The following is a 26,656-nucleotide window of genomic DNA, read 5'->3' as shown; positions in this document are numbered from 1 at the left end:
TACAGTGCGCAGGTGGAACTTCTTTTAAACGTTGACGTAACTTTGACTTACGAAGCGGAGGAGTAATTAACGCCCGAAAAATTAAGTTCAAGTTATGAATGTCAGTCCCGTTATTTTATTTGCTAAATACTGATGGAAATTTCTTGTTATGGCGGTGTGAATGAACATTAAGGCGTGAAATTGCCTTCTTCGCTACATATAGTCACGCAACTTATAAGTTATAGGTTGGTATTCCTTAATCCCATAAACAAATCCAAGACAACATTTTTATACCTTCCATATATTAAATTGATCTGTGTGAATCTGAAAGAAATGTGACGTTTCTATGTTAATAGAGTAATTTTAGAGCCGGGTATGGTTTTTATCCGTAAGTATATGCTCTTTGGATCACAAATCAATACCTATCATAATACCAAGTTTCTTCGTATGCATAAATCGATTTCTTTTTTAATACTACTTTTGTCTTTTTCCAAAGAACAACTAGTGATTTTGCAGGATTTATCTTTAAATTGTGTTTATTCGATATTACATCGAAAACCCAATTTTCTAGGGAAAATAATATCAAAATCTGAGTATCATTTGCCTTAAGGGTAGTCTTTCACAGTAATACGTCAGATTTAAAGTACTTGAAAAATCTAAGTGATTTCGGTTAAATCTTTTTGATTCTACAGTTAGCAGAAGTGCTCAATAAAAACAGTTTATACAGGATGCGTCGAAACGATGGCTCAACCCGTTAATGCCATTTTTCATTTTTGCTCCCGGTTTCTAAAAACCTGTTGGTTAAAATTTATTTCAAAAACAACAATTTTATTTACAAATCGTATAATTTTCCAGTTATTGGGTTCGAATTTGTTATGTATCCTTATTTTGTTATATTACACTTTCCATGTAAATTCAATAAATTCTATTCTATTCTATTCTATTCTGTACCTTATTACTCCAAAAATTTGTCGATGGACGCCTATGTTCTACCCATAGTTTCTTCTCTCTGGTTTTTAAGATATAATCCTTTATTTTCAAAAATATCAAATTATACAACTTCGATACGTCACCCAGGCATTACTTGGCATAATGTAAATTAAAACACAAAAGTTGCAAAACAATTAAAAGAAATAATAGAATAGATTATATAACAGAATAACGCAATTATACAGACCACTTCTCAAAAAAAATGATACGTATTTTGTCTGTATTCAACCTCAGACAGTTCTGCTTGCACAACTCTCCCATTCCCTGCACGCCAATGGCACTACCCTCAGACAGACCATCCAGGGACATATAGGACAGCCCCAAAGAGAATCCATCTGGAAGCCCAATCACATACAAAACAAAGAAAATAGGACCCAATATTGAGCGCTGAGGTACCTACTCGGTCTTTGCTCCCTACTGATATAGAAAAATAGTCTGAACCATTTTGCTAAATTACTGAATTAAAAGTTAATAATGACGATAACAACTGGCAGTAATAACCGAGATTAATAAACAATTTTAAGTAAAAACATAGGCCTACATTTATTGTATTTGAAACGCCGAACAAAGACAGCTATCAAAAATTTAACATCAGTATTTTTATTTGTTATTTTAATTTTATAATAAATAATAATAAAAATATCTCAAAAATTTCTGCTGTTATCAAAAATAAACAAGAGAGGAATATTATGCAGAGTAAGATGTGTATTCAACCAATTATATTTTATATTGATGAACTTTGTTGTGTAATTAGGGTACAAAACATTACTTTCTTCTGTTAGTACGCTAACTATCTCATTTTTTGACTTTATTCATTTTTATTATAGAAACCATCTGTCATCAGGTTGACTCACCCTGTTTATGTATAATTATTCATAAACCGACTACATAAGTATTTTTTAAAGCGTATATTAATAGGCGCGGTAGTAAAAATTAAACATTTGAATAAATTTATTTTAAAAAGATAATTAAAATAATAAAATTTCAAAATTAGGTTGCCTTATTCGTATACGCTTTGCCCTTACGCGTGGCGGATTTTGAACGACAAATTCAAATGAACATTTCATCTCGGCCGGGGCAACGTTTTTAGCAACTTTAACTTTGCTCGTTTCCCCCTTTTACGTTACAGCATTTCTGATTCGCGGCAGCGAGGTATTACACTCCCTTGAATAAGTAATATAAAATACTACGCGGAAAACGTATTAAACATGAAAAGTTGGGTAGCCGGGGTGCGGTTATTATTCATACGATGAAAGGCGGGACCGAATTTTCTTTTATTTCAAATTTGCGTTATTATAAGATACGAATTGTACATCTTGCCTCGTGCTGACGTGAATTAGAACGGTTGTCAAAACGGAAATGAACATCCTCTCCCAATATTTTATTAGTTTATGACTTTGAGTTAGAATCCCATTCGTTTGTGTTAGCGCAATGTAAACAAAGGCCTTTCTTTTCCAACCAGAAATAGGGAGGTGGGGGGGCAAGGCCGCCCACTTACGCTTTTTATTATTTTTTTATGGCTTTCAACCATCAAGTCGATTTTGTAAAACAATCTATCCTGTATTTAAAAAGTTCATTTTTTCGCATTTGTTTTAAAACGTCTTCTATAGGCAATTTTCTTTTTTTTTAGTTTTGCAATTAAAAAATATATTATTACCAGTAACCATATGCAGAATAAGACTCGGATTCAGCTCACCTTCCCTTGTCGCCAGTCGCTCTTATATATACCCTTTTATTTTAACGGAGGCAAATACATCTCAATACCTGGGCAATTATTTGGACGAAAAAGAATCATACAAATAAATTTTGTCTACTGTATCACTCCCTCAATGCAAATAATGATCGAGTTATTATTTATATAATAACGTAATCATTTATTTTCACACGAAAAAGTAAAAAATATTAAATGGATTGTCTATTAATGTTTAAGTGATAGATTTAATAAATATAAGAGCAAAATCAACTTTTTACTTTGCCGCAATTGGAAGGACTATTTAAAGAAATCCCCAACAACAAACTATATTTTAATATGGTAACAAGTTGAGCTTCGTTTTTAGAAAGCATTCATTGCTTAGAGATCGATGATGATAAATTCAAATGCTGACCAAAGAGGTCTAATGTTAAATCGCAATTCGGTTGTCGGTGGACTTAGTAATTTTATTCCAATTGAAGTTAGCTAGTTTCTCGTCGTTGCAGTAGTCGGAAGTTAATGTAATATTATGCTTATAGTGGGGAAGGTAAAGACGTAGAGTCACGTTAGATACTGGTAGCATTAAGACTTGCAAGCTGTCGGGCGTGTTCTCGAACGAGAGGTTGAATTGGTTTTGCGAGAGATGCATCTATATGTATGCCAAGATGTTGTGTTAATGAACTTTATGCATCTACCACAACAATTGATTGGAAGTCGATGTTTGCTGTTGGCAAACAAAAAACTTTGAATTGACAAATACACGTTCGCACTCAGCGAACTCGATCTAAACTGGAATGACAATGGCGTGATTGAAAGGGGAGACAAACTCAGAATAAAGATGAATGTTCTTTGGTGATTGAAATATTTTCTTTCAATAAGTAGTGAGAATACCCACCTTTACGCCATTCGTCAATGAGTGGCGCAACGGGGACGTGGAAGTTCGGTTTCCCACTACTTAAATATCTGTAAAAAATAAAATGTATGTAATTAGGAATTTAAATTATTTAAGTCTTTCTAAAGTGAAAATAATATTAGTCAGTTCAGATGTATTTATTTATTGAAAAATGTTAGATATTAGGGTTTCTTTTAAAAGTTTTATGACAATTAAATCAATAACCAAGACACTGATATTTTTTATTTCTAAATATTACACATAAATTTGCATTATTTTACTATACCAATGGAAGAATCGTTTAAAGAATCTTCGTTATTATATGGAAATACTTTATTTAGTTATTCGTATTTATATGTTCTCTTACTTTTATACCAAAAAAATAAACTTTTTTGGCCAGTTACCTAAATTTGTTACCCTGTTTTTCATTTTACATTATCCAAATTGCCACCCTCAAAAATATGCAAACTTTATCAGAATCACTCACTTTTGATAAGGTTAAACGATTGAAGTGATTTCACAAATTCCCCGTTATAGTTTTCTGCTATTAGTATTAATGGGCATGACAAAGAAAACAATCACAATTTCCATGACAAAATCCCATCTTGGCAGCATTAACGAAGCCATTGCAATTCGATAGATGCAGTTCATTGTTCAATGACTTTGATTTGAGGGGATATTACATTTTTCCTTGAAGTACCGCTAATTGAAATAAAATCCCTGAAAAAGATTGTTGCGGATTGAAAAATAACCGTACCCAAATAACTGAATAAGTGAGTCCAATAATTGGGATGAATATCTGCCGATACGAATAGAGGCATTATTCAGCATCAATATCGATTGATTTCCTATGCGGAATTGTATTTCAAATCAGCGGTTCGTCTCGAGGGCGTAATAGAAATTCAATGGAGACGCAAAATTATTAATACTTCGCTGAATATTACATTTCTTTTGTTGTTATAATAAATAGGCCACAAAATTCACTCAGCGGACCTCATGTGTTCCTTCGACAGGTTAAAAAGAACTTATCAATCGAAACAATGACCTGCCTAGATTATTTTGACGATTTAAATTCAAATCACAGAACATTTAGACCATCAGTTTTTCTCGAATATCAACATATATTTACATTATCTGATAAATTGATCCTAGCATTGAAGTGATCTCAAGTCAATCAAATATCAAATATTTGTAATAAGTGATCGGACCTCATTTGTTTCTTCAATGGTAAAAAAAAAACTTTTTCTCAATCAAAACATTATTTTGATGATTCAAATTCAATTTAAAGATTACCTGGACCATCCTATTTACCATATTTATATTATTCATTTCCATTTTATATAGGAATGCTATAAATTGGTCCTAGCATTTGTTTTTGAAAATTAAAATTTGTTTTTCATGATTAAATGGTACTTCAAAGGTGCTTGGAAATATTTTTTGATTATTTTATAACTTAGAACGTACGAAATCATGTAGTGGAATATCATTGGTTATGATTATTCGGTTACGAAACTTACCGAAAATTTAGATTTTCTTAATGTAGTGCTCTAAAAACTTAAACCGTTTTCGCATAAAACCGAACGAACTGATTTAACGGTTCTTGTGCCCGCTAGGGGACCTTAACTTTATATTCAATGCAAACTACATTTACATGGGCAACAGGTCCGGGACGTTTTTGTAGCCGATTGCTGTGCGGAGGACCTACAAGTGGTCCAATTTCAACCTCAAACCCTCAAAACTCGGTAGAAAGAGCTTATAATGGTTGTTAACTAGACACGAATCCTGTTAGTCCTTTGTAAATATCAAAGACAAACGGATCCCATCTCTATTTTACTGCCGAATTGAAATAAAAACTAGCCGCATAGGCATATTTGCGGAAAACAAAAATGAAGGCAAATAATTTTTATAGAAAAATGTTATTATGTACGGAATTAGTGGAATTGAATTAATGTTATAAATTTTTTCATTTTTTAAAAAATTATTCATGCCCTACGCTTAAAGCCAGCACTTGAAATAATTTTATTGCTTTTTTTTAGTTTGGCTAGGTCTAGGTTAGAAAGTATACTTTTTATGCAAAAATACACATTATTATAGATCCCATCGTTTCATTTTTTTAACGTTTTCAATGCAGAAATATGTTTATTTTCTGCTTCTTTCAATATATACGATAAAAAAAATTCATCTGCATAGTGGGACATGCAAATAATTGAATACCACAATGGAACAATTTATTTAGGTATTCACAACGAAAAAACCAAAAGGCCTTATCGACGTTTAAAATCTAAACAAATCAATTCCAGACAATCGCATTTCTAAGAATTTACATTTGATAGCGCGGATCATGCAACATGCTAATTTATAGCCCCCATTCCGATTTTCTGTGTAATTTTGAACCGCCATTTACAATCATTCCGAAACTTTTGCAATTTTTGCGGATTCAGTTGGGAAGCAAGCTGCGCTTTGTTCGCTTGTTCAATGTTGTCCTTGCTTTAGCAGACTTGCTCAATTTAACTGATGGAAAGGCAGGCCGATGATTTCCTCACTGGCTACTGAAGTCAAAGAAAACATTAAAGGCAGATTCTGTCAAGAGGACGAGGAAGCAGCCGCCCATTGTTATCGCACTGTGAAGGCTTGTAGAGTATGGAGGCTGAAAAGACTAACCTAGATAGCTCTATAATTATGGAGAGAGTCAGAGTAGATAATCTGAGGCGCAGTGATGGATTGGTCTAAATCTAATCTAAATTGCCATAACAGGACCTTAATTAATAACATAAAGCTGACTATAGTTTAAAGTGTCCGTAGAGCAACCAGACAACGTATTTCGTACCGAAGTTTTCTTGTAGAAATGATTTTATTTAATTAAAAAACTTTATCAACTTTAAAAACCGACGAAACTTGATGTGCCTTCTCGTTATGCCCATAAAAATGTTACTGCGTCTGCAGACAACGCGGACAAACAACAAATAAGTGGAAAAAGTGTTGAGCAATCAAATTATTCGGATATTCGTTTAGGAGTGGACTAACTGCGTGTTAAAACTTTCTTCGTCTCGGTGAATGTATTTTCGCGATTCTTTTTAAATTGGAAAAGGAAATTGTATTTTCCCATGAAAGTTTCCTTATTCCGAAGACTTTAAATAAAATCGGTGTCGGCAATCTGAAACCAATCAAATCGAAGAACTTCTACATCTGTTCTACCTATTTTCACGTGTGAATGTGCTTGGTGTTTAAAATAAAAATCGTCTCGGAACGGAATTTGAGACACTTTCCCCGTAACGCTCAAAGATTTTAAAATTGAATTTGGCGATTTGGCATGATGGCGATTAAAGTTCTGCTTACAAAAATGATATCACATTAAAATTCGGAGCCTTCCTTCACCTTTAGTTCGAAATGACCCAGAACGATAAAGACAATCTAAGCCTTTATGACGTTTGTAATATTTTACCTATAACCATTAAAATATTTGTTGTAATCTAATACCCAGTGTAAAGGGTAAGGCAGAAAATGTCAGAATTAAAAATAGTTCTCTAACTTGTAACCAACCCTAATTTAACTTCCGTTAAGTTGACTAATTCTCCGAGTTAACCCTGCGTTAATAAACTTACCCAAAGGGAATATGGCGTTTGGTCGTTTATTAGTTAGATTAATCGGAAAAAATATTATATCGAGCATTCTCATTTACCCAAAATTTTTCGAAATTTCACATTGATAAATGTCGTGAATTTAAAGTAGGTGCCGATACTTAACAAAAAGGAAATTATATGAATTATCTTAATGACGAACTTTTAAAAAAATTTAGTATTGTAAAAATATTACTTAAAATATAGACGTTCTTGATTCATTCATATAACCAACTGATAACAGTTTTGGGATTTTAATTTATATATTATTTTCTTTTGGAATTTTTATTAAAGGCCTAAAACTGCAGAATTGTTGGGCCACATCAAATGTCTTCGTCGAGGTTCTTGTATTATTGCACCGTTTCACATTTTTGTCAATGCCTCTTGAAATTTTAATTTCCTTATTTTAATATTTCTAATATTAATTACGACTAATACAATCATGCACCGAAAATTTTATCAAATGTGTTAACGGTTTAATTTGAATCACTTTCCATGACAAATCCGCCATTGTTAGACCACTCTTTTGTGTCTCGTTCATAATAACATCGGAACTCCCGAGTTTCAGATATGTAAGACAAAAGGTAGACCGATGTACGTTTTGCTTCGGTTTGCCATTGTGTAAAAGTAATTTATCATCAGTGAAAATGCACGGACGGAATACATTTCAGAACGATACATTATCGTCAAGAGTAGTCTGGCTCGCGAATTCTGTTTGTTTATTTTTTTGACATAATTCGTCGAGGGAGCTTGCGAACAAGCGACCTTTCCAAGTTCAAACACGTGCGTAGGTATATTTTCCATGATAGATATATCAATTCGTAAATGATATAAAGAATATAAAAAGGTCAATATAGTTCGGCGGCAATTGACTTTCTGTCTGCCGATATTTAGCTAAAGTTCATTGAAACCTTCTTTAAACTGCTAAGTGTGGACAATTAAATCAAGTTGCTCTGGGATAATGTAAAGTGCACTCATTTGTTAATTTTTCAGACATACTGGTTTGGTTTTTCAACACGTATTGTCACTGTTCAGCGATCGCTTACAAAAAAAATAACGGCTGTGCGGAAAACCTCCCTTTGTAAATATGGCGACTAAGTCGTTTTAAGATACATGGCGGAAGAGGATGTAATTCACGTGAAATAGCCCTAAGTAGCTTATAGGGGCAAATTGAGTTAGAAAGGGGTTATTATCCTCTTAAAGCAACGGAATGGAACATCTTAAATTCTCGCCTTAAAGCTAGTAAACCGGCAACAGAATCGGATATTCGCCGCGCTGAAAATATTGTCTTTTGTATATTGTCTTTTGTATTGTCTTATTTTGCATATTTTTAAATAAAATTTACTTGGAATAAAAAATAGAAATCCTAAAACGAAAATTAAGTACAGCTCATTGAAATCCAGCGAAAATCCCGTAAAATCGCTGAAAAAGTATAGAGTCAGGAATATGATAAGCATTTATCGGTACCTAACCTTTGAACTACACAAATGGCCGCTGGTAATCCGTTATAATGTCTGCGTTGGACCCATGTCATCTCGGGAATCCCTGTGTCACTAATGTTAAAAGATCACTTAATATCGACTTTTTTTCTGCGGGCGAGTCCATTGGTAGTCGGTACGGGTTTTACGCGTGTTGATCCCATTTTAATACCTAAAGAAATATAAGAAACGTCCACGATTGTCCGATATTTTGGTCTTGCCTACATTTAATAAGAGCATTCGAAAATACATGCAATATTAAAAGTTTGCGATATTTCAGGAGAATTTGGAGTAACCAAGACGAACCATTGGATTATATTAGATTCAGTCCAATCCTGAGAATAACCTTCTTTGGGGTTAGCACATTTTTAAAATATTAATAACATTGCATAGTAACGACCGAAGAGGCCATACGTTTTATATATTATAATGAGCAATAGATTATTTATGTTTATCGATGAACAGTACTACATAGTTCTAATTACAGATTAAAAATTTCAATATTGTCAGAAAAACACATCTCAGTATCAATATTAGTGGCATATATATTTTTCACGTCAAATAGAACTTTTTGTTTATAAACCAGTGTGAAGAAAAGTTGATTCGTTGCGTGTAATCCATTAAATATATGTCATTATTTTTAATGCTAGTGCTGAGACTGCAATATTTTAATGACTCTAGATAAGATGTTGATAAAAACTAAAGAAACCACTGCGTTAATCATTTCATAAAGAGAATTGTCAAATAGGAAATTTATTTATGTTTCACTAGGAGTTATAAAGGTTTATTTGTAAAAAAGCGAAATACAAAAATCATACATGTTATCGCTCGGCTATAATAATAAAATGGGATATTGTTTAACAAAAAGGGGAGAAAAAGCTCACGAAATTCGCTTTAGAAAACGTGTGGTAGCTCTAAAACCTTTGCAAAGACAAATTACAATAGGCTCAGAATTTCTTGACATTCTAAAGAGACTTTGAAAATCATTCAGTGCGTTTTTTGGAATTACTTTTTATAATAATAATAATTTTTTATTGCGCGGATTCTCATATTAACCAAATTACCAGCTTGGACTAAATTGTTAAAAACTTTATCAACAACATTAAGGTCAATGTCTTAACCCAACTTCCCAATCAAATTCTTCTGTATTAAATCACACACAAAATATTTAACAAAAAATTTAAAAAATAAATAGGTAAATGTTATCGTCCCAAGACTACCAAGAACAAAAAAAATGTTTCGAATGGTCTCAACTGCTCCATGATGGCAGTTTTCAGCTCATAGCAATAGTTGTTTTACTTATGGCATATGACAATAGGTGCCACATGCTCATAGAATTTACCCGTGCGTATTTTTTTAGTTTCCTCTTTAGATACCTTGTCATTTCAGGGTTACATCATCCAACCTGCGGATTAATTGTTAAAATATACCTACAAGGATTTACCTATAAATTGAAAATTTCGTTAAAGCCCGCATTAAAATTATTCAATTATAAAAATTATATTTCGCGTGTTCCTTATCTACGACTTGTTATTACGAATTCTGTCGAGCGGTCGCAGTTTGATTATTATCCGTTTTAAATTAGGGCCGAACTATGCAAATTGTACGCGAATTTGAAACTCGTTGTTGGTTCGCCCCAAGCGAGGGGTTTGTCGGTTCCCAGCCCTCCATTACTGTTTTGCATCGCGCTTTGTTGCGTCGCAGGCTTTAGAATCCGCTACAAAAAAAAGGACAACGTTTGCACATAAATCGATCGTTTATTTATTCACCGCGTTGTCTTCCGTGTTTGGTAATTGCCAACCAAAAAGTCGTCGGCGCCATTTATGTCGTTTATTTTTACAAATTGGAATTTCAATTTTTCGATTTAAGCTCGACACAAGAAAAAGCACCCATTTAACCACTGAAAGCAATTTGCTTCTGGGTTTTATTGAAATCGAAAATATTATTTCTACTCAAATTTGAAATTTACTTTTTTTAACTTGTCGTTCGAATTGAATTTCAGACCAAGTCACGTGATATCTATTTGAAATGTATAGTGCAGAAAATATTTTATTACTTTCATTGCTTTCTGTTATGACAAATGCGTTTTTAAATACATTCATTCCTTGGATGATTTCATTTTTATATATTAATCTAGGTCGGCGATATCTTTGTTTTTTTTATTGAAAATTATTTTTCTACTTTCATCAGTGGCATCGAGTTAAGCATGAAACTGGATATAATTTCGAAACAATGGCACGCCACTGTTTTTTTAAATATATTGTTCGCAGCATTCGGGCATTGTTTTCTATCGTGCTCCTGCGAAGCACTGTGGAACTTTCGCAAAATCGATGCAATTTAATTGTGCGTGCACCCTGTATAAAGTGTCCTTCACATCTCGTCGAACTTCAAAGTTACGGCACACTTCGGTAAATATTAAAATTTGTGCTGGTAATTGCAATTTAAAATGTTTTCAAATATCTTGCGTCCTCTGCATTATACACGAAACCTTAAGCTCTCTCTCGACACAGTTTACAATACTGTTCATATCAAATAATCACACCTTTAAAAGTTTTTTATGTATCGCCAATAATTCATCCACAAAAGCAGAAATTTCTTGGATCTATTAGAATTTTTTGCCCACAAACGACGTACCCTGTATATAATTCCAACAATGTTCGAAATAGAGGATATAGCCCTGGATCTCCTTCGTTTCCTGGTATCCGAATTTTTCCAATGGAGTAAATGGTTTTCAAAAAACTACTTATTTTCTGAAACCATGTAGTACGTGGTAATAGTAAATGACGTCATCACTTCTAGATTGATGGCGAGAAATGGTGATTTTCATTTGGATTTTTTCAAATATCTCGAACACCGTATGTGATAGACGAAAACCGTAAATCCAAAAATTGTAGCCCTTGATACAGCCTATAACACTGTTTAAACGGATGAGCTATTAATAATTTACTCTCTAAAAGAACACTGAAAATTGTCTTTCAGATTTTTGTCAAAAACTAAAACACCTTGTATATAATGTAAAAATTGTGTAAAACAAAAGTTATAGCGCCGGGTCTCCCACGTATTACGGTTGTAAAATTTTTTCTATCAGATGAATGGTTTTGGGGGAAAAGATGTTTTTCTGGATGCCAAAGTATCCAAAAAAAAAAAAATCTTCTACTTCTCTCCCCAGTCTGAAGTGGGTAGCTGCAAATTTGGAGTACTTATTATGTTTTTTAATATTGCACGGAATATCGCGAACACAGTACAATACTTAAAAACCGTAAATACAAAAGTTTAAGTTGTTTATATGGGCTATATCGTCATGTAAAAGAAACTGACAACTAAAACACACATTTGAAATTATTGCCAATTTTCAATAGTAGGGGGACCCATTTTTCAGTTTTTCTGAATTGGTGGCGCACGCTGTATATTTTTAAAAAATTGTCAAGAATAAAAGTGTATGGAGTCGTTTCCTCTGCATTTTCTGGTTCAAGAATTTTTTCGGTCTTGTAAATGGTTTTTGAAAAATGGTCTTTTTTGTAGACCCTTGCACACGTGATTTTTAATTTTTTTAAAACACTTCCCGACCCCCCAGCGTCCCCATTTTCAATAGGATGCGTTACCGGGTAAAGCCGCATATATATGGCAGATATGAAGTGGATTGCTTCAAATTTCGGACACTTATCGTGTTTCATAGCAAGGAACAAAAAACAGTCGAAAATTACAAAAAAAAAGATGGATGCCGGCGTCGGACCAGAGCCATTTCTTGTAAGCTTATGTGCCTCGTGGAGGGTTAAAAAAGAGGCAAATTTCAATTTTGTAGCTCCAACGGTTCGAAAGTTATTCAGGAAAAACCAAAGGACGAGAACGAAGAACGGAGAACGGACAAACAAAAAAAATTTTTTTTTTCGACGGTGATCATTTCTGCACCACCGGCGATCCAATAGGACTTACGTTACATAGATATAAAAATTTTATACGAGCGCAGATACTTTCGAAAAAATTGATTTCATCGATTTTCGAATGTAACAAGAATACCACACAATTCCACCTACCTTAGCAAGCATCATTTTCTGGTCTTTCTGTGCAATAGAGTAAAAGATTGGGCATATTTAATTGTCGAAGGAGTGTGGATTCGTGCGGTTCTCCAACCAAGCTATGGTGACTACCCGCTTTTAGGGAATTTATCAATTACTTGTCTGTAAACATATCAACCAGATAGAGTTTCTTACAGATATATTAGAAATTATAAACGATTAGTTTAATTGTTAATACAGATTTGTAATTTATCTATTTCAATTTTTGAGTCACTATAGCTATAGATGCGGCTATCAAAGGTAAACTCGCAGGTGATTTGTTTATTTACGAGGATATTATTGACGCTTTTATCATGTCACTGTCCAGTTGGGATATTCGAATTTTGGATGAAAAAGGGAATTTTCCCGGTTTCATTTAACGTGGCAGATCCAAGAGGCCTTTGAAAATATGCGTAGATACGTACATTATTTCAACGTATAGTTTTTAGGCACTATGCAGTTTTATTTTCACTCCCTTCTAACATTTATTAGGTATAAGAAAATAAGAAATATTAATAACCTAAACGGTGTTTTGCATCAATATTAAAACATTTAGTTTATCGTCCAGTAGAAATGGCTTTAATATATTGCTCTTATACGAATTTCGAAGAAGATTATTATTTATAATAATAACAATAATTTCCGAAAATTTTTTATAGTAAACAATTTTTGATAATATTCTGGAAGAAAAATATTCGGAGATTAATTTAAGCACCTGCGTTACCATGGCAATTTGTCAACAAAATCAACTTTAATTAGTTTAAATTTTCCTCTTGTTCAATTTCCGGTTTAGGTTTATAGAAAGTTTTTCTAATTCGGTATGTATGTAACTCTCACTAGATTCAATAAGACTTGATTTTGGAAATCGTCTCGTATATTAAACTAATTAAAATATTAATTAAAATTTCCCAAAGACAAATGTTTTTACGTTTGAACAAACGTTTGTTTCCAGTTTTAAGATCGGGCGAAACTTTTCACGGTAAAACTTCGACGTGCAATAAGTTAATTTAACTAGCACTTTATATTCAAATTTCTTCGATAGCAGAGCGGCAAAAGTTAGACCAAAATGATCCAACTGGCCTCACAAACTTTTAACTATGACTTCAGCTGCTAGAGGGAAAGTTTGTAGTTGAATTGAGGTCATTTTTTCTCCATTTTTTCGGAGTAGTCTAAATTCCGTCTTGTGATTGGTGCGTTGTCAAGATTTTATGTTTATTTTTTTATTTAGCGAGCAGGTGTTAAATCGATCATTTAGCATAACATAAATCTCAATGTAAATTTGCATTATTCTTTACCTAATCTTAGATCTAAACTAAAAATAGTAGCAATAAGAAATGAACAGTTATAAAACTATAATATATATTTACAGTTCTCAAATTATTGGCTTTTCGATGGTATCATCATATTTATGTGTATTTTTTACTACAAGAATAAAATGTTGAAAATTATTTTAATAACTTCATGACTTCAGAATTTTTGCATATTTTCATACAATTCTCAAATTTTTAATATCTGGTACTCCTGTAGATTTTTTTTTGTTCACATCACAACTGCATTTTTTCCCATAATAGATCAAACCCAAAATTCATATTTTATTATACTACTTTGGTTAAATAAATTTTTTTAAGCTCTTAGCTGTTTTGCGCATCAATTAACCCTTTAAAGACCAAACGACAAAAACATTCTGCGCACAGCAATCTAATTTCATTAAACGTGAAATCTGTCGGTTGGATATTCACAACCAGGTATAATTTTTCTTAAATTCTATTTTACGTATAAATACCTAACATTCCTTAAGTGTATTTTATTTAAGCACTGTTTAAACCTACTATATATAAAATTAAAATACATGGGTTTCAAAACGCGTACACCAAAAATTCGTATGAACGGAGGTCTGGATACGGGGTGTTTAACATTCTAAAAGAAAACGGCTTGTGAGCTAGATCATTTTTAACTTTTTTTAGTGTTATTGCCTGTTGTGACCAAATGACACCAGAGATGAGAAAACAACTCGTTGGTCAAGAAAGTTGTACTTATAGTGCCTTATTCGAAGCAAATAACTTTTTAAATAAAATCGTAAATAAAATATTTAATACATTGTAAAAGAGATTTTTTAAAGCATTTCTAGACCTAAGTTTAAATGCACTTTTTCTCACTTGTTTTTTTTTTTTTGGTAGACGAATCTTCAGCCGGGCGTTGGCGCATGTTTTTTGAAAAGCCCTGTATAACGAAATTTGAATATACTGTACTGTTCTGGTACCTTTTCCTTTTTAATAGTTCAATATTTCAATGAAAACCGCTTAGATTAAGAAAGAAAAATCGTAGAATAGGATACAGGCGTTAACAAATTTGGCTGATCCACCAAATTGTAAGAAAAACTTCTGCTCTCCAAAAAATTGTCTTTAATATATTACCCCTTCTTTCGAAAAACTTAAAAAAAAAGTACTGTAAAAAAATAGCAATCGTGAATTTATGGCTTTTTCTCACTTGTTTTTTTTTTTTGGTAGACGAATCTTCAGCCGGGCGTTGGCGCATGTTTTTTGAAAAGCCCTGTATAACGAAATTTGAATATACTGTACTGTTCTGGTACCTTTTCCTTTTTAATAGTTCAATATTTCAATGAAAACCGCTTAGATTAAGAAAGAAAAATCGTAGAATAGGATACAGGCGTTAACAAATTTGGCTGATCCACCAAATTGTAAGAAAAACTTCTGCTCTCCAAAAAATTGTCTTTAATATATTACCCCTTCTTTCGAAAAACTTAAAAAAAAAGTACTGTAAAAAAATAGCAATCGTGAATTTATGGGAAATTACAGGATTCTCAACTCTAATAACACGGAGCAAATTTAGAAAATACCAAAGGTGTGGTTTATATTGGGGATTTTCTTGACGTACTATTTTAAGGTTCATTGCAAATTTATGTATGTAAGGATCATGTTTACAGACTATCAATTGTCACCGACTGGAACAATGCCTTCTGTTGGTCAAATTCAACATTTTCTAATATGTACCAAACTTTACAAATATCAAAATAAATTTAAATCAGATCTACAAATGTTTACGTTCAATTACATTTAGACTATGCGATAGCAGTCTTCCACGAAACAAAGACATTAAGACAAAATTATGGATTTGTTCCAAACTGCGACCGAAGTGCGCTGTATTGTGCAAAAATTCAACTTTTGGAACCATAAAGCGGCCAAAATACAATTGCATTAACGAACTTGTACGTAACAATCGGCTTTTGTTTTCGTCGACAAAGCTTTAGTTTTGAGGATGGTAACGGAAAGATTTTATAAATGCATTTGAATTTTGGAGCTTTTAAAAGTAACAACAACTTGAAATTCATCTAAATGGGAAGAATTTATGTTTTGATTTTGATAAAATGTTTGTTAATTTCCCATATAATGTACTTATTATATAATATTGCAGCTTAATACTTTTCTAGTGGCACTTGATAACAACTCAATTTTATTTTTTGTGAAATTCCGTTTTATTCTAACTCTATTGTATTTCGCATTACATTTTTGTCCGCTTTTTGTTTAAAATGTACGTTTCTTACTTCATCGGTCAACCCGTAAATACAAAACACGAATCCCACCGTAATAAAGCGGGGCAACCTGTTCCGCAATCCGTCATTCATTTTTCCAGGTTGGCAGCTAAAATTGGAAACCCGCTGACATGCAGGGTGGTCTTTTTTTCCACTATGGCTCAGGCAACGGCGAAAGAAAGGCACATAAATCATTGCAGTGCACATCCTGCCAAATAAAAATGTAATCAAGTCAATAGAAACGAAATTTACACACGGTCTTTGAAAAAAGAGAACTTTCGGGTTTATTTCATTAGCTCTATTTACAGTGTGAAAGATCTGATACAAATTGAAAAGCCAAAGAATATGTGTTGGAAACTAGAAAATATAAATTTAAAGTCTGTTCATAGATATAAGAAAGTGACTAACTGATACGAATTAAGGAAAGACCCGGGCAAGCTGTAAGAATGAAATATGGCCGAACAGGTCCGTACTTTGCTTAGAATTTAATTATTTGGGGTTTTGTTAGGAAATATACTAAACAATATTTATTTATTTATGTATGTATTTATGTTTAAATCTAAAATAAATTTACAAATTATTTTTATTACCTACTTAAATTATTTAAAATTAATCACATAATATATCAGTATCACTATCGCTGTCATCGCCTGTTCTAATTATTTGTTATATTTATTATTTGCGATATGGATATACGATTGTTCTGCCTTTTCTATATGTTTAACATAATTTGCCCAACTTTGTGGAGGGAGGTTAAAAACTTCGGTTCCTATAAGTTTGAGGACATTGGAGTTAACACGCGGAAAAACATTGTTACGATGAACGACAGATTTCAGTTGGTGCCAAACATGTTCAATGGGATTAAATATACAGTGGTAAGGTGGCCTTAAAATTGTATGCCCTAGATTTTTTGCATAATTATCACAGACGTATTCCTTCTGTAGGTTCAAGCTTTGTAGAACCTCAATTAATTGCTTTTTGGTATTATCTTCTTGGAAATACATGTCATTATTATACATGTAGTTTTGGATTGTTGCTTTTGTGTCACGTGAGGAAGGGTTTTTAGTCAACTGTCTAGTGTGATAACTTGCATTGTCTATTAGAATTACGTTATTAGGAGGAATGTTTGGAACGAGTTTGTTTTTAAACCAACTTTCAAATAAATCAGCGGTGGTGTCTTCATGGTAATCCAGAGAAGAATCTTTAATATTTTTTGCAGACAGAACAAATCCATTTGGAACCCAACCATCTTTAGAGACAGCATGCAAAATAGTTATTCTTTTACCTCTTTTTGATGGCGCGTTTGTTTGACACTTATCAGTTGAGTTAACCCAACCCTTTTTCGTGGTATCATAAGTGTCGAACCAGGTCGCATCCGAGTAAATAATTGTTGGTCTCTGTAAATCCAAATTTTTTCTAGATATTCCAGTCGCCATTTCCGAATTCTAAAAGATTCTATTGAAACTTGCCTTTTGTCAATTTTTTAAAATCTAAAACCCATGTGTTGAATACACTTCCATAAGGTACTTCAGCCACATTTAATACCGGTTTCATCTTTTTCAAGCCTCCTAATTAAGATATCTAATGTAGGCACGCTTTGTTCCTCGTATAACTGTTGAATTTTACGCCGTATTATATCTTGATCACTTTCATCGCACACGATTCAACACACGCTGTGTTACACACGAATTAAGAATGATTACTAATAAATTTAAACTAAGTAGTATACCAAACCAAAGAATATTAAAAACAATTTAACCTGGATTTAAATTGGATAATCCCATTCAAAAGCAATTGGTCACTTTCTTATATCTATGAACAGACCACAACTCTCAAAAATGAAGAAATTCACTATATGCTGTTGCGGGAAAAAATGGTCTGTTGAAACCAAATAACAAATAAGTAAATAAGTTCCTGCTGAGTGATTATGAAATGTCAGTCAAGTACATTGTTTATTCTTGACCTTCAGCCGCAACAAGAAACAGTACCGTCCAATTCTGCAGAAGCCTTACTAAACATAGAAACATTCTCAGAAGTAGGAAAGAAATGAGCATACGCATTTCAGACTGAAACAAAAATAAGCTAAAAAATGTTTCAACTTAAAATTTACATAGAGGATTTATAAAAGAAATAACGAAAAATTTGTGGAATGGTTTGATAGTGTGGAAGTATGACAATCCTCGACACTCTCTGAATATCAATAGAGACAGGTGTAATAGTGACAGTAGTGAAGCAGTGGAAGATGAGAAGAAAACAAATAAATTTTGGGCCCATGACTCTCACTGAAAATAAGCTACGGTTGTTAACGGGTTTTCATGAAAGTCTTGATTTTTGGTATAACTTTTAATAAAATTAAAACAATCAGACTCATTTTTAATATCAACAACATTTAAAGTTTATTAACATTATTTTGAGTATAAACCGATTATTATTTTTTATTGTCCCGCTAAGACTAACGCATTAAAAATGTTTTATTATTCCAACCGTATTCTTAATACTGCTTCTTAATTTTGTTCAATTAATTTTTAGAATTAATGTTTGTACAGCAAATTTCATTTAAATATGGCAGATATATTAATAAAATGTATTATTTTTTAAAAAATTGTCGCAATCTCAAAAGTTGAGAAATTCAGAACACATTTCTTCACAAAATGAACCCAAGAGTCACCAGCTAATGACATTCAACTGTCAAAAAAAATTCAACCTAAGTGAAGAATATAAAATGCTTGCGCAATGACGAACTACTGTCGTCGATAGGTTTTAATAGAAACGTAATATCAGCAATAGACACGATTATACAGGCACAATATGTGCACGTATGGATCTATCTATGACTACACGCCTAATGAACATTTCGAATATGTTTCTAATCTAACACAACCGTTTAGAATTACGTTCAACAAGAGAACTAGCTTGTACCGTTGGAACATGTCGTCGTCTCGCAGTGTAGATAATAATATCAATTCATTAAACATCGGGTCCACTTTTATCCTATAATATTGACAGGAAGCCGTCCATTATAATAACAATTCTCAGCAAATGACACGCTTAAAATTTTGTTTGTTAAACCTCTTGGTGTTTGGGATACGGGCGTTGTTCCATCGTCTCAAGATAATTTACGGATGGGATTTTTATCGACAAAACCGATTTTAAGTGCAGCGAAAATAAACCGGCATTGAAAATGCGAAGCTGCTTTTTTGGAAAAACTTGATATCGCGGCGGAACAGCGTATTCGTTAAATATTTGTTTGTAAAGTGTTTTAGTGGGTGCGTCGTCGTGGGTGTGTTATAGTTTCAAAGGAAACATACATTTGGGGAAAAGCTACAGCCTCGTGTCAAGGTGAGACGACGCCATTAACTGCGCGACAGAAGCCTCGAGTGTTATTTCGTTAAAATTGCTGGAATCGCTTCGGAAAATGCTCGACTTGAAAGCTTTGCAAATGCCAGTTCAAAAAGTTCTTCCTGCAAAATGCAAAACTCAACTGAAAATGACGAGCAAAGTGGCTTGTTGCATCTCAAGTGCGCAAATTCATTGTTCTCTGAGTGAGCGAAACGAGCGTATAATTGGTTGCATATTTCATGTAGATGCAATGTTTCCGCCGATTAATACAGCAAGACTAATTATTATATTTCAATGAGGCTTTTATTAGATTTATTGAAATAGTTATATATTTTGGGAAACAAAAGTTTACTACTGTGAACAAAATCATATTGGACACGTATTACCAGCCCATGTTTGAGAAGAAGACAGTAGAGTAATACTTCAACTGCAAAGAACTCTGCTACTTAAAACTGGCCAGCATAAAACATCTTGTATTATATTTATAAAATTGATTAGCTTAGAGCAAAGATAAGAACGATGGCGAGAACAATAATATTTCAATTTATTGGAAGTATCACGACGATCGTTAAACTATTAAGTCTGCTTTTAAATTTAACCTTTTTATATAATAAAAAAAATGCTTATGGACATCAAGTAATAATCAATTATGAAAAAATCGCTGTTCATATAGAAGCCATATTAGAGAGCTTTACTTAGTTTGTTTTGAAGTCACCTTTGTATATTGAATATTACATAAAATTGGACAATATTAAGGATTTATTCTTTACGCCTATAGACTATTAAAGCAATTAATTTGTGATTCTGTATAACATAGTCTGTGTCCCATACCCATGTTCTTCTTAGAAAAGTTTTTAATTTTAATTTTTTTTCATTTCAGTAGTAAATATTTGTTGAAATAAATAACATAAAAATTCATTACATATTTGTGGCGGGTTTGTTTATATATTTTATTAAAGTTGGATGGTTGTTAATTAAAACTTATATACAAATAATTATGTATATTATTTAGATAAAATATATTTTTTTAAAATCGTTCCCGTACTGTTTGTTATCACATTACTGTACTAAAATTTGATTTTTATATTTTAAAATATCTAGAAATCTATGTTAGAAGGCCAATGTTTGATTTACTTTCATATTTGTCTTAAGTGGTGGAACCAGTAAATAAGATCCATTTTTTTCTCGTTTAAGATATTCTCCCCTTTTTTGTAGCAATTCAAGTTGTTGGGTTTTCAACTTTCTATTACTCCTTTTGTTTTTATTCTTGGTGAAGCTAATTAAATCATTTATTGAAGTAAATATATGATTGTTTAGAAAATTATAAAACTTATATTTTTACATCGAGTTGAACAATTTGCAAAAAAATTCAATTTTCATATGACAGTGGTGGAAACAATAAAATGCCAAATTTCGTTAAACAACATTTAAAAAGTCAGTTTGCAGCGCATAACGCACCTATACGTTACTTTAACAGGCGCATTGAAATTCGATATGAATTCCTTTTATTTTCATGAAACGTTGCTATTTCTTCTGATTTTCATTTTAATCTCTCTGGATGCAACTAGTTCCTGTCTTATTTTGTGTTGTGTTGACAAATGTCTGTTTACTTTTTAACGAAACTATAGACGGAAGCATCGTACAAATACGCAGGGTAAATAGGAAGAATGAATTAATGAAAGTTGAGTAATCACTTTCATAGATTTTTTCCAAATGCACTAAGGTGCTTTTGCTTGATGCTAACGGATTTGTGCAAAGAGCAAACTATTACTGACAATTCCACTGATGCTTTGTTGATTAACATCTGCAGGTACCGAATTTTCCAACGGAGTTTACACAAACTAGAACATATTCGGCAAGTTTCCTCTGATCTGCATCAGTGTTTCTTTAACGATATTTTAGTAGTCACATTACTAAATAGCTCCTTCCCTCAATAGCTCGGATTCTCAACGATTTCACTCAAGGGTCGACTTAAATACTTTTTGTAATCTCCAGTGCCAATTACGACGGTAATCTTCTCATCTGTGAGTGCTATTTTGTAATTGATGATAACCTCTCTATCTCCTTATCCAACCCCAAAGTATCTCCTCTACGTATTATGCAATTCAGTAAAAATTTGAATAATCTTGTGCACAAAAATTGTGTGTTGGCAAAGTTTAGCAATAAGTAATTGGCTAAGTTTGGTTCCTACTATTTATTATACAAATCTTTGAAAAAAATAGACCACGTTAATGTTCTTTATTGTAAAATGCATTTTCGGAATGGTCGTTGTTATAAACCACTCAAAATTATTTTCTAATATCTATACGTAGGACACACTTTCTATTTACTTGATAGCAAATCTAGGCAAAACTAATTTTGCTATATATAAGCAAATATTGACTTTTTTAAGTTAGATATGTCTGATATCAAGATAAAAAAAACCCTTAAAATTTTCGGTCTAAGCTTCAGTTTATTGATCGCAGGCCAAAGACTGATGAAACGAGATACTGAGGGTTTAAATAACATGCTGCAAATTAAATCCCCTTTAAGAAATTCGAGACTATCTCTTTATTTGTATGTTATTTTTTGAACATCCTTTTTTAAAATCGGAAGCAATTTAATTAGGAAATAATGGTTTTAATGTGTCCGTGTTTTAATTTGTCGATCTGTATTTAATATTTTGTATATATTAATTTTATACAAAGTTCGTGAACTTACAACGTAACTAAAAATAATTCTCATGAGAACCATATTAACCATTTTAAAAATAAATGAGTCAAGACCTGTTAGCCTATTAAAGCAGCCCCGTTCCTTTGCCTACTTATTATTACCTTTGCATGGCGTGTTTTTCAGAAACACGAACCTTTTGTTCCGAGAAAAATAAAATTCAACTCGTTTCGATCATTTCTCTGGGAACTGTTGATTTTTGAAAATCGACGAAATTTTTTATTGACGAAAATCAGTTAGTTAAATAATCGTCTGCGATATTTTTCCTACATTTCCATAAAAATAAAACGAATTTATGGCGAATTTCGATGCGCTTGGGAACGTAACGCCAGAATAGCACCAGAAATTAAAATTTATTTTGCTTTATGGGAGGGTTATGTGCTGTAAACTAATATTTCGATTGTGGTGCGGACATGTGGTTTAACGAAATCTGCCATTTTATTGTTTCCACCACTATCATATGAAAATTGATATTGTTTTTGCAAATTATTCAACTCGATGTAAAAAACATGAGTTTATAAAATTTCATTAAAAAAGCATAATGACAATCACGAAAAATTATGTATCGATAAGCTGCCGCTTCCTTGTCGATGGCTTGAAATATGATGTAGGTAATAACAATAAAGATAAAAACTATCCATATCCATTTACCAATTGATTTTATAGAATACAAACAACAATAACGCTAGTAATAATAATAATAATAAAATACTTGTCATCATCAGTTGACTTTACACAACTGTGATTGGCCGCTTTCGATACTAAATTTTCAATGAAATCTATTATTTCTCAATATTCGTCTAATTCCTAAGCTGTCCGTTTAAAAGGTTTTGAGTTATCTGAATAAACAATGCTAACACACCATTTCTGGCGATAAAACGTCTGAAACCTAATACACAACTTCCCGATTTTCCTTTCAGTTGCTTGTAAAAAAAAATCTTTCTATAATAGCTATTATTCTCTGTCTTCCCTGGACTATCCAGTAATTTTTCCTAATTTCAGCTTGTACATAATTTATTTCCTTGTTTCATTTATACAATGAAAGGATGTCTTTCTTCGTAATTTAAAACGGATTCAATTTGAAAATACTTTTTCTCTTGTGCTATTCCGATCTAATATATTTCAGCTTTCCTTCGTTAATCTTAATTAAATATATAAAAAAATCAAAAACAAATACGAAAAAATGTTTTGGGCAAATACAAGAATTATTAGTTCCCACAAATATGAATATATTTCTTACTTATCGAAGAACAAAATGGATTGAATGTAGGTCATATTGATTATGTTATTCAGATCTCACACCACACTCACTGAAGAGTCATTTGTTAAATAATAATATTAAATATTGAGTATTTTCAGATTCTATAGAATATAAGGTGACTTCAGAACCAAGTAAAGCTGCCTAACATATGGCTGGTATAAGGATTTCGGATGTTTCCCGATTGTTTATTACTTGATGTTCATAAGTATCTGCTTTTTTTATTGTAAGGTTAATTTTAAAAGTAGCCTTTGAGTGATACTTCGCATATTCTTCTATTTTTTTAAAATTTGTCATGATTAAATGGTAACTGTAATGTAAAAATTGCTTATCTGAAACGTCAACAAATAAATGCTTTCGCAAAATCCAATTTGCGGTAAAATGTCGACGCTGCGATTGTATTCAAGTTTATTTATATTATGCTTCCTGTTCAAAAAATGTTCATCCGCCTCATTACTTTTGCAAATTGCGCCGTAAATCATCTCCAGCACTCTACGTTTAAATTGTTATCCCTGAAAAGGATAAAAAAAGAAGGAAAACTTCTCGAGGCTCAACAACTTCGTGACCATAATATCCTCATTAAAGTTAGATGCGGGAGGCAAAATTAAAAATTAAAGTACAATGGGGAACTACTTTTTCGCAGTTTGTAAAAAACCAATTGCGGTTGCTGCTTTCACTAAATGCGTTGCAATATTTTTCAAAATCTAAAATGAAAACTGTTTGAGAGCGTTTAGAAAAAAAGCTGAAGCAACTTTTTACGGACAATACATAAATAAATACATAAAAATTGAGCACCTCTCATGCAAACTTTATAAACGAGTTCGTCACCAGAATGCTGTACCCGTCACCCTTCATGATCTGCTAATTGCACTTAGATAATTTTATGCCATTCCACTTCTTCTTGCAAACTTTATCAATGAAGTCAGTTTGCTTTGTTGTTATTAAATTTTTATTTTACTTTAAGTTCCAGATTTAAGCTTAGTTTTTAATATTTTTTGTGACGTTCTCACAGCTTCATCAGAGACGTTCGCTTTAAATTCAAATTTGAAAAAAAAAAAAGTGATAACATCATTACTGAGGAACTGTAAAAAAATCATCATCAAACGGGTGGTTTACGAGGAAGCCAACTTTAAAGTTGAATCCAGTTTTAAGTACCCCGTTTTTTTCTTCGCTGACTGTATATTAGTTGTAGTTTTCTTATAAACGGATATATTTTCAAATTTAATAATAAAGAAAACCTGAAGAACACAGTTAGAAAAGTGCATTTTTGATTGACAATTATATTAAACATTATATCGCTTTATTTTGTATGGTGCTTTTTCAAAACCTATTAAGCATCTGTTTTGTTAGCTGTGGCCAATCAAAACGCACTTTCTGAATCAGACCATATGATAATATTGAAAAAAAAGCACATTTTCAGCAATTTCAATGTTATTAAGGGCTTTTCCATTTTTGATATTGTGATACTGTTATTAGTAATTGAATCGTTTGTTTTAGATCCCCGTATGTGCATTACTCGGATCGGAGGCTGCCCAATGTGATGGCTTAGCCAGAGGCGTCGTCACAGGGGGGTCGCCGCAGAGAGCATGGCCAGAGTAAGGACGCGGCCGGTCAGAGGCTGGACCTGGGCCGTGTGTTTGGCTGGATTGTGCGCTCTGGCCACGTGCGAGGTGAGCGATGGTCAAAATATCGAAAATTGTTCAATTAACATGTTGAGCTACGAAATGTTGCATATGAAGGACAGGCAAAAACAATGTTTGCAATTACTCATAACATGCAATGTACTGTGTAGAAATACTAGGACTGGACCATGGAGGGTGGATTTATTAGTAATTTAGAAACTTCGTTTCAAAATATTAAGATTTAACCAAATGCAGGTGCTGTTTCCATATCCTACTAAATTATACTGAATTGAGGATCAAGAATTTGAGCATTCTGAAAGCAGTAACTGCGTTCCTTATTTCCGTCCAACCTAACTTTTTGCTATGGATCGTTCGTTAATTAGACCTAGATATGAGGGAACTAAATCAAAACCGTTAATAGGGCTTTGAATAGTGGTACGTAAATCTGTTTGCTCGGAGTATTCTGACCGACTGTGATCGTACGTCAATGTCAATTTTATTATGCTTCTTTTTATCACGTGCTTTGTGAAAATGCTCGAAAAGGAGTACTGAGTAAAACAAATACAAAATGTATTCGATGAGTATGAATACCGACAAAAATTGGCTCAGAGATTGACGCAGTCGTAAATAAACCTCAGTTAAATGTAAAATACAGGAAATGTATAAAAAAACAGCAACGTAACAGTCAAATAAAAGCACAGGTAATTTCTATGGAAACGTAATTGGTTCACTACAATACACAAAGTATAAATATGCCTGTTTCTTGGAAACATCGCCAAACCTTTTCATGATTCGGCGTTCCGCAAAAATTTTATTTCGACTATTTTATTCCCAACTCGCCCGACAGCAACGAATTGTAAAACTACTTCTATGTTGGCATAAAATGATTCGATAAAGGTATATCAGAAATAACTTCGACTATTTCACAATAGGATTTTTTCACTATTAATTAGGTTAAAGCGAAAAAAGAAAAGATGGAAAGATTTACCGTAACGAATAATACGAAAAATTACAGGGAGGGGCAGTTAAAATTCGACCATCACGGTCAACTAGTGCAAGTATAGATCTTGTATAAAATGCGTGTCATGCCACTGATGTATCTTTCTAAGTTTTGCAGGTTATTTATCGAAATTAACATGAATTTGTTTGATAGGCATCTCTATTATCCTTAGATTCTCATAGCAAAACTGTTATTCCAGCCGCACATCCAAATGTGCAGTCCTTTAATTAAAGAAAACAGAAAAAGAAAATAAAATTCCAATTGCATATAAATAAATATGTAAATACGAAACATATAAGATATTAGTTTATCTTTCATTTTATTCATTCATTGAAATTCAATGCCCTTTTTATTCTTGAATCTTGTTGAATTCATTTGGATCCTGCAGAATTGTAGATATGTAAAATTTCATCCGTCAACCACGCTCTATACTTTGATTTTACCGAATTCATTCCTGAAAAGATTTGTTCGCATAAA

General features: G+C 32.5%; 1 protein-coding gene across 2 annotated transcripts in view; it reads left to right on the top strand.

The window, feature by feature from the left end:
- The window catches only part of LOC132704097 (chondroadherin-like protein), a 104,587-nt gene that overhangs the window by 28,183 nt on the left and 49,748 nt on the right, over positions 1–26,656 (top strand). The window contains exons 1-2 of one of the 2 annotated variants that reach the window (XM_060673861.1): positions 19,353–19,590; positions 25,055–25,227. In XM_060673861.1, coding sequence (XP_060529844.1) covers positions 25,144–25,227 — 84 coding nt within the window. In that variant the 5' untranslated portion in view covers positions 19,353–19,590; positions 25,055–25,143. Of the gene's footprint in view, positions 1–19,352; positions 19,591–25,054; positions 25,228–26,656 lie in introns of those variants that run through there. The other variant, XM_060673862.1, reaches the window with a different exon arrangement.

This window comes from Cylas formicarius, unplaced genomic scaffold (genome assembly GCF_029955315.1).
Source record: "Cylas formicarius isolate icCylForm1 unplaced genomic scaffold, icCylForm1.1 PGA_scaffold_6__28_contigs__length_40554024, whole genome shotgun sequence".
Lineage (NCBI taxonomy): Eukaryota > Metazoa > Arthropoda > Insecta > Coleoptera > Brentidae > Cylas > Cylas formicarius.
The sequence above is the reverse complement of the archived record's forward strand: the minus strand, read 5'-3'. Positions and strand labels throughout refer to the sequence as shown.